This window comes from Ornithodoros turicata, chromosome 5 (genome assembly GCF_037126465.1).
Source record: "Ornithodoros turicata isolate Travis chromosome 5, ASM3712646v1, whole genome shotgun sequence".
NCBI classification, from domain to species: Eukaryota; Metazoa; Arthropoda; class Arachnida; order Ixodida; family Argasidae; genus Ornithodoros; species Ornithodoros turicata.
Genome location: NC_088205.1, coordinates 51,381,155 through 51,396,930, shown reverse-complemented (window position 1 = coordinate 51,396,930; position 15,776 = coordinate 51,381,155). Strand labels below are relative to the sequence as shown.

Genomic DNA, 15,776 nt, shown 5'->3' with positions numbered 1-15,776 from the left:
GGCAAGCGAAGAGACGTCCCGAAAACTAATTCCGCCGATGTGCAGCCTAAGTCTGGCTTATAAGCCGACCGAACTCCCAGCAGAGCTAGGGGCAGGACTTCTGTCCAAGGAAGGTCAGATGAGGTCCGGAGCGCGGCTTTCAGCTGGCGGTGAAAGCGCTCAACGAGGCCGTTGGAAGCCGGGTGGTAGGCGGTTGTTCGAATACGTTTGGTGCCAAGGGCTTGCGTGAGGTTGGAAAACAGGATGGACTCGAACTGCGCGCCCCGGTCTGTGGTGATGATTGACGGAACACCGAACCGCGATACCCAGGTGGAGATGAAGGCTGAGGCGACGGTGGCGGCGGTAGCGTCGTGAATGGGAATGGCTTCGGGCCACCGGGTGAAGCGATCGACGATGGTCAGAATATACCGGTGGCCAGCACATACCGGAAGCGGTCCAACCAGATCAATGTGGAGATGTGCGAAACGGTCGTCGGGGGGCAAGAACCTTTCTGGTGCTCTGCGGACGCGCCGTTGCACTTTGCTGCGCTGACAGGGAAGGCAAACGCGCACCCAGTTCTTGACGTCCTTGTTCATGTGCGGCCAGACATACCGTTGGGAAATCAAGCGCAGAGAAGCGCGGGCGCCGGGGTGAGAGAGCGCATGGTACGTCTCGAAGATGCGACGTCGCAGGGAAGAGGGGACGAAAGGTCGGGGCCGTCCCTGAGAAGTGTCGCAGGCAACCAGAGTGGAGGAACCGGGTAAGGCGACATCTTCGATGGTCAAAGAAGCCGCGCCAGAATGGTACTTAGCCAGCTCGGCGTCTGTGCTTGGGCCAGGGCGTCGAGAGAGAGTGCAGGCAGCGATCCGAGAGCGTTCACGCGACTGAGAGCATCCGCCGCTGCATTGTCAGCACCGCTGACGTGTTGAATGTCGGTGGTGAATTCCGCGACGAACGCAAGGTGACGGGTTTCGCGAGGACTGTATTTGGTACCTGATGCAGAGAAGGCATATACAAGGGGCTTGTGGTCAGTAAGCACTGTAAATGCACGGCCTTCCAAGAAAGGGCGGAAGTGCTTTATCGTGAGGTAGATGGCTAAAAGTTCTCGTCCAAAGGTGCTGTACCTCGTCTCTGGCGGTTTGAGCTTGCGAGAGAAGAACGCCGAGGGGCGCCACGCTCCTCTGATACGCTGTTGAAGCACGGCGCCGACGGCTGTGCTGGAGGCGTCAACCATAATGGACGTTTCGGCGTCATGGCAGGGGTGGAAAAGGAGCGATGCGCTCGCAAGTTCTTCCTTAATGGCCTTGAACGCGGCAGTGGCTTCTTCGGTCCATGATAGAGGCGGTGGGGACATAGTACGTTTAGAAGTAAGCATGGCTTCGAGTGGAATAAGCTTGGCCGCGCACGACGGAATGAAGCGCCGGAAAAAGTTGATTAACCCAAGGAACTGGTGCAGCTTGGTCAAGGAAGTGGGAAGTCCTGGATGGCCGCAACTCTGGAAGGCAAAGGCAGGATTCCCTGGCTGTTGACACGGTGCCCGAGGAAATCGAGTTCCGGAACGCCGAACTCGCTCTTCGCTGCGTTAATGATGATTCCATAGTCGTGAAGACGGGAGAACAGCGCACGAAGGTGTTGCTCGTGTTCGGCCGGCGAACGACTTGCGACGAGGATATCATCAATATACGCATAGACGAAGAGGAGGCCGCGGATGATGTTGTCCACAAACCGCTTGAACGTCTGAGCGGCGTTCCGCAACCCGAAGGGCATCCGCAGAAACTCGAATAATCCGAAAGGTGTTGTGATCGCGGTTTTGGCTATGTCCTCTTCGGCCATCGGGATCTGGTGGTACGCACGGACAAGATCTATTTTGGAGAATACTGTGGCGCCCTCCAGCTGTGCAGCAAAATCCAAGATGTGCGGTATGGGGTATCTGTCCGGGATAGTGGCTTGATTCAAAGCGCGATAGTCGCCGCACGGTCTCCAATCTCCGGTCTTTTTGGGCACCATGTGCAATGGCGACGACCAGGTGCTTGATGACGGCCGGACGATTCCGAGCTCAAGCATGTGGTCGAATTCTGCTTTGGCTACCCGGAACTTCTCGAGTGCCAGACGACGCGGGCGAAAGTGGACCGGTGGGCCACGGGTGGTGATGTGGTGGACCACGTCGTGCTGCACAGGCCTGGTCCAGTCAGGTGGCTGGGTGAGTGCCGGGAATTCCTTCAGTATGGCGGCGAAGGGTGATTCAGCTGGTGATTCAGGCACGGCACAGGCCAAGACACGCAACGGTGGAGTCGATAGACGTAGTCCGTGCACTGACAAGGAAGTAGTCCTGTCGATCAGACGCTTCCCGTGAACGTCTACCAGCAACTTGAAGTGATTTAAAAAGTCGGATCCGAGGATGGCTTGTGTGACGTCTGCAAGCAGGAAAAGCCATCGGAAGTCTCTTCTGAGCCCAATGTTGAGAGTGAGCGACTGCTGGCCATAAACCGGGATAATGGAACCGTTGGCGGCCTTGAGTGTGGAGCAAGGTTGTCGGGAACGAGAATAGCGCGCACCAGCGGGGATGACGCTGACCTCGGCGCCCGTATCGACCAGGAGCCTTAAGCCCGATACACGGTCTACGATACGAAAGAGGCGGCTGTCGCCGAGGCCGAATCCGCTTGCCGCCATTAGTGGGGGGCCGGCGGGTTTCCCGTCCAAGAACAGGGGAGCAAGCAGTGGTGGGCTTCGGCACCGAAGCGATGGTGGTACCAACAGAGGCCATCCTGATTCGCGGAACGAGATCGCGATCGCCGTGGCGACGGGGAACCTCTGCGGAACCTTGGGCGACGGGGGCTCGGGGATCGTGGGCGAGCAACAAGCGTCGCAACCAATTGCGTAAGGCTATTAACCTGCTGGAGTATAGCTTCGGTGGCTGGAGTGGGTTGGGAAACCGAAGGACAAGATTCTGGGATGGGCGGAATGGCTGGGGGAACCGCTCGCCCTCTAGTCTGGGTAGTTGGTTGCTCGAGAACGGAAAGAGAAGGAGATGAGGCAACCTCCATGACAGCATCCGCGAGGGTGGCGAGCTCGTCGATGGGAAGATTCGCGGCTGCTGCCAAGACCATCTGCACGTTATTGGGTAAGCGCTGCATGAACAGCTGACACAAGAATTTGTCGCCGGCCTGCGGAGCGTCATCTCCCAAGAGCTGCTTCATGCGGCGCAAGAGCTGGGTAGGCCGCCTGTCACCGAGCTCTTCCGCCGATAAGAGCTGCCTCAGACGGTCACGGTCGGAGGCGGACGTACGCTTCAGCAGGGCAGACTTGAGTTGGTCACACGCGTTCTGCGTTGGGGGAGAGATTATCAGATCTTGTACTTCCTCGGCGGCCGCGGGAGACAGGGCGGAGATGACATGATAGAAACGAGTGGTCTGAGCAGCCACACCGGCCAGATGGAACTGGGCGTCCGCCTGGGCGAACCAGATAGCTGGATTGCGATCCCAGTAGGCTGGAAGTTTAACGGCGATGGCTCCTACATGGTGCTGTTGTCCGTCAGAGTTGGGCTGTAGGGAACCTGTGCTAGACGACGACGGAGGTGGGTCGCCTTGATGCATCGCCGACGGAAAAGGGAAAGTAGCGTCGTTCCAGAAAGGAACGTCCGGGTCACCAATGTCAGAGAAAGAGGTAGACTAGACACAGGTTGCCGTGAGAGCCAGGCCAGTCGAACTAGGGCCCGAGCTGGCCGAGGCAAAGGTTTTTACTACCCGCGCGCCTAGGTTATTGGTGCGCGGGAATGGTAATGGCGATGCCACTACAAAGTAAACAAAACACGTCGGGTTTGGATTTGTGGACGCTTGCATGTAGGTCCGTTTTCTAGCGTGAAAAATGTTCCTTTGCTAGGCGTCACCATTTGAAAGTTGGCTTCACCTAACACTTCCGTGTATTGCGGTCAAGCCCACTTCAACAAATGCTTAGTGTCGTACGTTTGTAGATTTAGTGGAACTTTCCGATTCATTTATTTGTGTTACGGGAAAGCCATCTTTAACCTATGACATCATACACTTTGTTTAGTGATATATTAGGTTAGATTAGGGCGGCTGTGCCAGCTTGCCTCGCACTCCCAGCTTCATTATCGAAGCGGCCATGGCCCTATTAATCTAACCTAACTTCACTAAACTAACCTAAGACATCATCAACTTGGTTAGTTTAGTGATAAGTTAGATTAATGGGATCCATGACAGCTTCCCTTGTCCCTCAAAATCAGTTTCGATAATGAGGTGAAGCCTCCTTGCAGAATAGCAATGTAATACCAAAGTAATACCCGGGTTTCGTACCAAAAATGCCCTATGTTTTTCACACCCGAAGAAATGTAGTCTGCTACATACATGTAGACAGCTTGTGTCAATAAGTAAGTTGAAAACTGTTGTGTTGTGTCAGTGTTGAATTTTTGTGCTGTTAGTGCTTTCCGTGGACGTCGACGAGACCCTTTCTTGTGCTGTTACCAAAAATAGCAAAGGAATCAGGAAAAATCACGCTAAACAGCGAAGAAACAAAGAGTTACGCAACGCTCAGCGTTCCTTGAAGTGGGGTTTGCACGCAATACACGGAAGTGTTAGGTGAAGCCAACTTTCAAATCTTGTAGGGAGTACCTAGTATCTTGTATCAGCAAAGTACGCGGAGTAGTAAAGAGGATGCAGCAACAGCCAACGATATACGAGGCATACCAACGCGAGCATGCTCTCAATGCTCATCAATGGATGATGCTTTACTGAACATGCAACTTATTCTTTTTATACACAGGGGCCAGTGCAAGCCTTAGTGGTTATACAGTGAATTATCTACCAGACTCTTAATAAATATTCTTTCTCTTAATTTCAACACTCCACAGACCAACCGCTGTGGTGTCGCTCATGATCTCAGTTGTCTCGCGACGTAAACCCCCAATTATTAATTAATTAATTTCAACACATAAAAGTATCTTTTTTTTTTCACCCGAAAATACATCACTTCTCAGTATATCACCCGATTTTACCCTGTTTGGCAGGTCCTGATTTTCAACCCGATATTTATCCCCGATTTTCACAAAAAATAAAACCCGAAAACTGAGGGCCCTAAAAATATTCATGCAGAAATTGGGTATTGCTTTTACATCTGACGAGAAGAATAGAGCAATGGAATCATAGAAGAAATACTAGCTATACAATGAGACACTGCAGCATTGTGATCCTTTTTAAGTAAAGCCAAAGACTACTCACTGACTGTATGTAGGGCTCTATGGTACTCAGTGTCCTCTTCAGAATATCCTTTGCCAACCCATAAGCATTCTTGTTGTGCGTCTGAGTTAGGCAAACAACATGTTAGAGACAATGTTTTTTGCACACATCATTTCTGAGTGAAGGACAGACACATGCTGCGTAAGTTATACAGTGTACACTATACTACTGCGTCTTCTAACACGTGGAACATTTACGTAGGCAACGTATAGAAAGACAAATAAGTGGGTTGCTTCAAAAATAATGCTTCCTAATATATTTTGCATGCCCATGATATCAAAGGAAGTTTCCAGTTCCTGTATCAGGTTTGAAGATTCCCACCATGGCCTCAGAAACTTTGTTGCCATCTTGCAAATGACAGGACAGGAGTGTGTTCAGAGCTGTGTCTTCAAGGGGTTGAGAAACCACATGGATAGAACTTTCTAAAGAATAAAGATCTCACTACATGCTAGAAATCTCACTACATGCAATTTCGTATGCATAGTCCCACCTCCCACATCCTATTATTTTTTACGCTACTGAGTTTTAAAAATCTCCCATTTTCGAGGCCTCCACCGACCTTGGTGCCAAGTGGTGCAGGGCAGCTCCATGAAATGAACAGGAAGTGACGCCTTGTGCTTTGACTGGTTGCTCTATGGCTCTACGTCATAGTTAGACCCCAGATTCCTAGGCAAATGCCTTTTTTTTTTCGTGTGGTTGTAATAGTGCCTTTTCAATATACCGGAGCACAAACTGGGTGTTGGGGAACCTCCTGTATTGATTTAACAGTGCTACAAGTGCCTATTTTGGTGTATATTAAAAACCCCGATTAAACCCCGATTAAACATAGAAAAATACCTATAATGGCACTAAAGCGGCGACGAAACTCCGTACTCTTGAAATCATTGATTGCTTGAAAAAGCGAGTACAGTAGAATCTCGTTAATTCGAAATCTCTTAATTCGAACCTCCGGATAATTCGAACTCTCGTCCGAGTCCCGTCCAAACCACATGTATTTCAATGGTGAGACACTCCCGGTAATTCAAACAGACGAGCGTATACATCGCATAATTCGAACCAACAGCGCTCGCGCGTCAGACAGGAACGGGTCACAGCGCCCCATATCTCCCTGGTTATTGACCTTCCGTACGCTTCCCGTCCTCTTTCCGCATTTTGCGCTGTTCAAGGACGCTCTCTCCTCTCCACGACAGCAAGGAGTTTACGCGAACGCTTGCATTCTCCCTTTGTCCCTCTCCTCTTTCTCTCTCTACCTATTGAGGCCGTCAAGGGTGGAGGAGGTGTGTTCGCGTGCCGTCACTCATTTTTAGGACTTCGCGACTGTCGATATCGTTCTACAACCCGTTCACAGCCATCCTTTATTTCCCTAACTTGCACCATGTCAGCAGAGACGACGGCGTAGAGACTGGGCTCTTAACTGACGCAGACATCGTCGACGCCGCGTGCGCCAGCCAAACTAGGCCAGAGGACCGTAGGGAGTGTAGCGACGAAGATTCAGACGACCCAAGCCGCGAACCTGTCTCTCGCGAACCAGTGCCTTTACCAAGTGCATCTGGTGTAGCATCGGCGCTGGATATGACAGTGCGCCATTTTTCTTCCGAGAAAAATGCGGATATATGCCACGCTTGAACTTGTGTCCGAATCAAAAGCGATGCTAACAGTCCCGCTAAAGGAAACAGTCGCAAGAGCGAAATACTGACTGCTTTCAACCCTAAGTTGCTTCATAATTTCTGTAAGTGAATTCTTGTGAACATATAAGTCCTGTATTTCCTTGAAAGTCGTAACGCGGCCAGAGCGACGCCACGGTCCTTTGATACTCTCTCTGGTCACGAAACTCCGCCGGAAAGTTAGCCTAGGGACCGGAGCTGCCGCGCGGCGGCGCGCGCGTAAGCAGCAGGTGGTGACGGTCGCGTCTGGCTCATCATAGCCGTACGTTCGCGCGTGGGCTGTGCTGGCCGTTTCGGGTGGTTTTGAGCACAACAAACCAAATAATGTTGTTCAACGTTTTTGACTTTTGTTTTATTTTACACGTGCACGGGTGTGCAGCGATATATAGCTCTCTGAGCAGCATAATCGGCTGCGGACGGAGGAGAACTTTCAGCTAGAAATGGCTTTCACATACCGACGTCCAAATGGGACTGATAGCAGATTTGCAGCGGCGCTTTGTCACTTAAAAACGCTGTGTTTAGGCAGTTATCTCATCGACACGCTTTACTGTAAGTGTTTCGATCGCGTTTAATGTCTGAAAAAATGAAGACTCCACCTGCGCTACAGCAATGAACCCAATCATCATTTATTGCAAATTTACTATTTTAGGTAGCAGAACTCCACAGTACTGCTATTGCAACATGTTTCCATGGAGGCTTTCATTAACTACATTTTATGACTGTATTATACATTTTATGATTCGCGAAACAACAGTGATCATAATCAGCGGCACTGGCAATGAGGACTTTATATCACAGAACATCAATGGCAGTGAGTGACTGGGCTTTACATAATCAATTATGATAATCGGCAGAAACAATTTTCCAGGGCAACTCATGAAATGACCAAATGCCTTACGGCCTTGGATGGCCAGACTTATTTGCACTGTTCACCGACAGTGGTGAATCTTTCCTGCCACCTGCAACAGGGCGTGATCTGGGTGTAGCCAGGTTAAGCTTCTTGTTTTTTTCTTCTTCTTTTTTGTTTTTTGCGGGCAAAGAAGTGCAGCCGACATCTAAAAAAAATTAAGCTCTTCAGTTGTTTTCTGGATTTAGTGCGCACTGCATCCAACGCTAGGACCCGGACATATATATATGTGTGAGGTACATGTGACACCTTGAAGACTGCACAGACCTGTGCCAACTTTCTCAGCAGGGTGTACTGCTTCTATTGTGTGTCCCACAGCTTCCGCTTTATTTGGTCAAGTTCTGCTTTTATGCACACATGTGAATCAGTCCGACAGGAATTGTTGCAAGTTTTACTGCAGGCCAGAAAAGATAAATTAATGAATGCGTGTTATTATGGCCTCTTGTTGGCTGCATTGCATTCATATGTTACAACAGAGAAGTTTCAAAGGGCTTCTATGAATAGTAACGCACATTCTACTCTGATGCGCCTAGCTGTCTGTCTTGAACGCAGAGTTCTCCTGTTCCAACGTCAATGAGAGGCGCCGAGCTTCTACCACCACAACTCATCAGTTTCCTTTTCGAGAACGGTTTCGCTGCTGGCAGCCTCGTCGTTGCACAACTTTTAGGTTTTGGGGTTCTCTAGTATTGCGGACACCCGTCAAAAATTCGTGGCACGGCTTCAGGACGCAGCTTTGACCTGTCGCGAGGCATGGTGACCTTCTCTTTGCTTGCGGTGTCATTCAGAGCTTCGCGTGTCATGAGGAATTCGTCCGCTCTGACAATGTCGGATGTGCCAAAGTGCTTCTCGCACACACGTGTCCACTTTGACTCAAAGCTGAAACGCGAGTCCTCTTTCTGAGGTATCGAACGCTTCCACTTGTCTCGCTTGATGGCATCAGTCGGCAACGCGAAAAACGATACTTTTTCACCAGAATTATCATATCCCGAGCGACACGCTGGGATACAACACGTCTGTGGCATGCATAGATTAGCCGAAATCTATTCACAGTTTAAAGATGCACGTGGATTTCAGGAAGAAGTGTCTACACTGGTAGAAACGCAGGCAAAAGAAGAGGCATTTACCCGTATCAGCTGGCGTTTTCTCCCCAAGTAGCAACGCGCGCGCCTCCGCGCGGCGGCGGTTCCCCCTAGGCAAACCTGACCTATTGTTCTCCGGCAGAGTTTCGTGACCAGAGAGAGCATCAATGGACCGTGGCGACACTCTGGGAGTTTTCTCCGCTGTAACATCGGTTCGGCATCGGGAGCATAACGGGAACGTAACAATGGTAGCGGCGGAGTTCGGCAGCAGTAACGATTTGAATTACGCCAATATAAATGCGTCTTGAAGTGACACCGGTACCGCGAACGTAAAACACAACTCGAAGTGCGTTGCTACACATCTGCATGCGCTCCCTCCGCCCAAGCCCCCTTCCAGGAGAGCGTCTCCCGTTAGTTCGAACTCCGGTTTATTCCAACAAATACCCCGGCCCCCTCGAGTTCGAATTAACGAGAGTCCACTGTATCTCAAACGTGCTGGAATGCACACTGAGAACCGAAAATCAGTTATTCGGTACAGTCGTCTGCTCATTCTTTCTCTACCTTCCAGCAATGTGTTGTACCGTGGGTCGTTGTCATAAAATATAGACATGAAAGAACTGATGTTCTAACCTTTTAGGCTAACCTTTTCAGTGACTTTCATCTTTCATCGATAAAATATAGGCCTGTTTCGTAACGGTTTCGTCGCAATCTAGAACTCGCAGAGCTATTGCCTCTTTACGTCTAGAAGCGTCCCCGAAGATATTTTTATTTCTTCTTCTTTTTTTACAACAAATTTGACACACTGTAAAATGCTGAGGAGGGGGTGTGGCATAAGAAGGCAAGTTCAGGTCCAGTACAACCCCCACAGTCTGGCAACCTGAGGAAGCCATCTTCCTCATGGGCAGTCAGGCCCACGGTTACACGAGCAGAAGTGACACCACGTCCAGTGGGAGCAGACTTGATCCCACATATTTCCCTGCTATTGTAACCCTCGTGGTAATGCCAAAAATGAAATCTAGAAGGTGAAGCTTAAAAATTTTGAGGACAAAGAAATCTGCGAGTATGACTAAAGCCTCCAATGCTCGAAGCCCATCCCGTATATCACCAGTACGCTAGTCCTAAGAAGTGTCGTGGAACCCGTGGCAATGGCTAGAAGCCTTGTGACTTTAGTAGGATGTAAAAGTTTTGCATTTTGTGCAGCAAAAATTTACGGTAACCCATTTACGGCATTGTTCCCACAGATGGAACTGATGTACAGTAGAACCCCATTAACTCTGATATCTCTAAATTCAGGATAACTTCAAGTTTTTCTCTCATCAGAGAATATTCCCTTATTGTTGCCATGTATTTGGCTCTTCTTATCTCAAGGGACTTTGGGGGAAAAACCGGATAACTCAAAATCTCTTTATCGGGAAGCCTCTGGACCTGTTCGTGCATTCTTCCCTTCACCACGCAAAGAGGAGGATAAGGAGGGCAAAGCCCAAAGAAGCCGCATTACACATTCCACCCCTTCCATCCTTTTGTACCACTTTCATGAAAAAGACGCTTTCTCTTACAAATGCTTGTAAACTCTCTGGAAATCTGAGTCACGTGAAGGAGTGGAGGTGCCAGTGATGGAAGTGCCTAGAAGTGTTCTGGCGCAAGAAAAATCAAGTTTTGGCGCAGCTTAGCAACTCGCCATTGAAGGGTCTCGGGCGTGTGACTCTACCCTGGACAGCTGTCACTCCAAGAAATGACCGGCACTTTGACGAACTCATCTGCACCAGCAGGAAGATTACAAATAGGGCCTAAGGTTGTCGGGTTTTACCTGATTCTTCCCCAAATTTTCCCCACTTCTTGGAGCCCATGAAGGACAGACCACGTGAGCAACATTTCCCTGATAACGACGACATTACTGTAGCTGTGGGAAAGAGGCTGAAATCTGTTGGTGCATATATTTATGAACGTGACACGAAGGCACACGTTCATTGCTGGCAAAAATGCATCGCCAATAGTGGCGACTGCAAAAAAGTTTGTACCTGAAGACCAGCTCAATTCAATTCAATCAATTCAATGGAATTATTGTTATCCCTGCATCTGTTGTGCTTTTCACATTAAAAATTTAGAGGCGTTATTTTCGAAGCAACCCTCATCACTGAGCCTAACAAAGCCACCAAGTAGCAAAGTAGCATCAATGTAGATGACGAAGAAAAGAACAGGCCTGGTTCAAGTTACTACTTTAATTTTGTTAATTTCAAATTGTCGGTTGAGGGAGAACTCAAGTGAGGCATATGGCTGTACCAAAAACATGCTTCTTACTGTTAGAACATGCTCTGAAAAGGAAGCTGAAAGACATACTTTTTGAGGTTCAATAATTTGTAGCAAAATGATGTCCAGTAGCCCCTGAGAAACAGTGTCGGCTTCTGTGATGAGAGGGCACATCATGTCCAGCATGAAGCTCTTCACTTTGCTTGAGTGGTTGTCACTGCACGCAATTGGTGCAACATATTATACAGGGAACCAGTGCATGGAAACAAGTTTCGAGGTAAGTGGAAAAAGTACATTCTGTGTTGGAGATAGAGAACCTTTGCACATCAGGCCACATAGCTAGCGAAAATGAGTTTCAAAAATGATAATTCACTGCGAACCACACTGAATTGCCGTATTGATTTGCATCATTAATGTACATTTTAACCCAAAAATCTACTGCTGTAGAGGGGAAGCGATAATTATGCAAGGAGAAAACTTTGTTGTTCATTTGATCTTTGGCCCAAACATCTTGTATGCAGGACATTTGTGGATTGCATACAGAAGTCCTGATCAAACGACCACAAACACTTCATGATGGGAATGCAAAGTAATCGCGATGTACAGTAGTTGATGCTGTGTGTTGTTAAGACGATCAGTTTGTGCTGGCTAACATAATTTATGTAATGCTATCAATGCTCATTGATAATGGTTTGCATTGTGCATATCTCCAAACTCAGACTCCTTTGTGAGAAGCTTTGCTAGATGTTTGCCTTTGTTGCACTGTGGAAATATAAGAGCCATGCACACAGCCATGTCACTGGCCTGCAGTGGCCTACAAACAAAATACTGTGGAACACCACTTGAACGAAAGTCACTTGAACAAACTACTCAGACCACCAACCATGGTAGAATCCCCCGCCATATGCTATTGTATCCGATGCAAATAAATTTCCAGTTTAACGAACTGAAGCTTGACAAATTTTGGTTCTATCAATCTTTTTTACTGATCTACTGCACACCTCTTGCTCCATGTTGGACGCTGCCATGTTGGCTTTGAACTAGAATGGCCAGCTGGATCTTCCATGTCTGGAACTATAATCACTTTTCTTGTCTAGCATGCTAAATTTGCATCATAGCCATAGCCATGCACAGACACAGCAGGCACATGCAGCAGAGTGACGCGAAAATTCTCAGTCTTTCGTCGCTCTTCTTAGTATTGTGCATGCTGGAGCGAGCGACTGTTCTTCTGTGCAAAATATAAGCGTGACATGGAACAGTCTGTCTGGAAGAACGCTAATCAGACATTGCGAAACGACATTACAACTTTTGCTGTGCCAAAGTGCCAAGTTCCAAGTACCAGAAAGCATCTGAGTGCATTTGTGAATAATAGAGATCAATCAGTATCTGCTAAGTACTGCATCTCTTAATATTATTGTCATCATGATGTGTGTACGATTTTATTTTCTAAGTGGCCTCAGTCTGCAGTATTATGGAGCGTACAGAATGCTTTTGTTTGTTTGTTTGTCACAAGGGTCTGGACCTTGCCCATTGTTAACAAAACCACACCTGGGACGACACGCTAATCGGTTAGAGTTGCTGTGTCGTGGTTGGGACTTTAGACTGAAGGAGTGACAAAGACGACTGGCCACGTGAAGGTTGACTTTCTTTATACGTATACTAGAAAGAGTGTCTGGGAACAGGCTAATCCGCTGTTTCCGTATGGTTTATGGATTGCCACTAATGGACTTGCATTAAGTCATGACAACTGTGTTTATGGCTTGGTGTATTTTTGAGTAAGCTCTTCCAGGGTGGATCTTATTGGCTGCACGGATTTTAATGTGCCGAATCAGAGCATTGGGAAAGTGAAGTTGTCACTGTGATTCGTTGAGGACGTTTGGCCGGTACTCTGATGTCTGTAAATAAAAAGGCCCGGACGAACAACAGAAAGAAAACAAACTCGACAGCACAAGACTACATCCGAGTTTGAGAAGAGACGGTCAGTCTCGACCTGAGGTAACGCGTACCATGTATACAGGGTGTCCCAGAAAACGTGTCATTGAATTATAATAAAAAAACTACGCCACCTAGAATCATGCGGTCAACAGCATTTGTTCTTATTAGGTTTTTGCCACCTCCTAATGTGAATGTCATGTACTTAGAATTTAATTATGTAGATATTTGCGAACTGAACTCGGAAATTTGCCAAGTAAAGGTCACTTTTTTACCCCACCAATATCAAGAGCGTGCCGAATTCACTCAAGTTCATGATAATTCACAGTGATATTCACGGAGTATCCCATCGGGAAAAATAGCCGAATATCATGCTTTTCAGAGCACCGGACCATAGCGCGCGATGACTTTTTGAGCGCAATCGCTCTTAGTGCGACGAAAGGAGGTTCCAAAGCCAGCCCACAGAGTGATAGTAGAAAAAGTAACAGTTCCTAAAATTGGGAGAGGGAAAGCATTATTCCAGCGAAAGTCGGACGTGATAAGCCGTGCTTGCTTTATCTCTTTCTGCGATGTCAGGGAGGGCTGGGTTTCCAACCTCCTTTCGTCGGACTGACAAAGATTGCGCTGAAAAATTCATCGTGCGCTATTCTGTGCGACCTCTGTAGAGCATGATATTCGGCTATTTTTTCCGATGGGATAGCTCCTGAGTATCCCTGTCAATTATCATTAATTTGACTAAATTAGACACGCCCTTCACATTGGTGGGGCAAAAAGGTGACCTTTACTAGGCAAATTTCCGACTTAAGCCCGCAAAAATTGACATAATTAAACTTACGTTACACGACATTCACATGAGGAGGTGGCAAAAACTCAGTACGAACAAATGCCGTTGACCGCATGACTCTAGGTGGTGTAGTTTTTTTATTATAATTCAATGACACGTTTTCTGGGACACCGTGTATACTGTAATTAAACAGTTATTGTAGCTAGTAGGTCATCCCCCTACCACCACCCTTTCACGATAACTTTTGTCAGGGCGTCTTTGTTTCATCAACGGTGGAATCTACGGCAGAAAGTTGACTATCACTTAAACACCTTGTTTTTATAGCAATTTGTGACAGCAGTGTACTCCATACTCACTTCAGCTTAGCAAACTTTCCCTTAAGTGAACTCTTTCTTGATATACCGTATTTGCAAGATTCTCACGTGCCCTCGATTCTAACGTGCAGGTGCGTTTTGCCCCCAAAACTGGAAAAAGCTCATTCATTGAGGATTCTACTGCTGAAAAAATCAATATCAAAAATCAAAATGTCTTTTATATGTCACAGAAAGAGGTTAGAACGTAGCGCTGCTACATGTCACTGTCAGAGTCTGACGAAAGTTCTTTGTCACTTTCCACTGACAGTCTTCGCTTCCGTCCAACACGTTGGACGTGCCACATACCTTTAATGAGTGCGCAACCATCAGTGGCGGTAGTGCCTTCCAAACGTTGCGAACCCAGTTTGCCAACTCTCCAAGCATCACTTCTCTTCAAGCGCCCAGCCGCTGTTAGAGCGTGCTAGTCATTTAGGAGCCAGTCGTTGTACGCCGCACGCACGTGGTCCTTTATTGGCTTCTCTTGTTTAAGCACACGTCGAGTGGCTGTAACTGAGACGTCATTCCGCCAGGGATGATGACAAGGGCAGTGTGTGAGAGAGAGAGTTTGTCTTTCACACGGTTGCCGATGTGATGCGTGAAGGAATCCACTACCACCATAGCGTGCACCCCCAAGTCAGCCCCTGGTCGCTTGTCTTCCCGGTGAAAGTCTTCCTCTTGAAGATGAGATATGGTTTCAGCTTGTGTCCGCCCACTGTGCAGGAGAGCATGGCTGTGACGCGGTTCTTCTCGCTGCCGGACAAAAGAATCCGTACCTGGCTGGTGCCCTTTGACTCCACAGTGTAACTGAAGGTCATATAAAAAATATCAGAGTTTGGTCGGCGTCACCGATCTGTCCAGCCATATAATTGTGTGATCGTCGAAGCCTGATCACGAACTGCTGGAACACAATCAACTTTTCTTCATAGCAGCTGGCAGTTTCTGGCAAATGCTCGTCCGCCACCGCAGTGAAAATCCCTTTCGCCTCATGAATTTCCAAATACAACCCCTGCTCCATTTGAAGAGAGATCGGGGTAACCTCTGGCTGTCGGCAAGCTGCAATGCCGTGACTCTGATGGTGTCCGAAGACGCTGGCAGCTGGCAAAACTCCTTTACGTAGCCTGCCAGCGCTTCTTTCAACTCTGGGGAACGGCCATGCTTCGGTGCATTGAACCCTTTCCTGGAGCCTTTGCAGGAGAAAATGTTTTCCTTCTGCTTTCTCCAGTCATGGATGCACGTGATGCTGCTCAGTTTCTGTCCTTCTCCGCCAGAAGAATTGCCTTCTGCTTGAACGTTGCATAGTAGCGAAATTGCTTCTGTGACGTGGCTGGATACTGCACGAGGCGCGACTCCACACAAATGTCGTGTGTCACTCTCGTATTCCGAACAAAACAAAAGAAATGACTTAACCGTTGTGACGTGATCGCTACGAAAACGCGATGCGTACGGCCATGCAGGCGGCCAGCTTTTGCCAGGCCCACAGGCGGTTTTGAAAGCATATTTTGACCCAAAAAAATGTGCGGTACAATCGTGCAAACACGGTACCTTGAAGTTTGTTCAAGTGAAGTTTCACTATATACGG

General features: G+C 48.1%; 1 protein-coding gene across 2 annotated transcripts in view; it reads right to left on the bottom strand.

The window, feature by feature from the left end:
• LOC135394462 (sister chromatid cohesion protein PDS5 homolog B-like) overlaps positions 1 to 15,776 on the bottom strand; it is a 96,833-nt gene that overhangs the window by 68,997 nt on the left and 12,060 nt on the right. For both annotated transcript variants that reach the window (XM_064625197.1, XM_064625198.1), the window contains exons 6-7: positions 11,219 to 11,345; positions 5,214 to 5,294 (exon numbers count right to left, since the gene is read on the bottom strand). In XM_064625197.1, the coding sequence (XP_064481267.1) occupies positions 5,214 to 5,294; positions 11,219 to 11,345 (208 nt within the window). The remainder of the gene's footprint in view (positions 1 to 5,213; positions 5,295 to 11,218; positions 11,346 to 15,776) is intronic.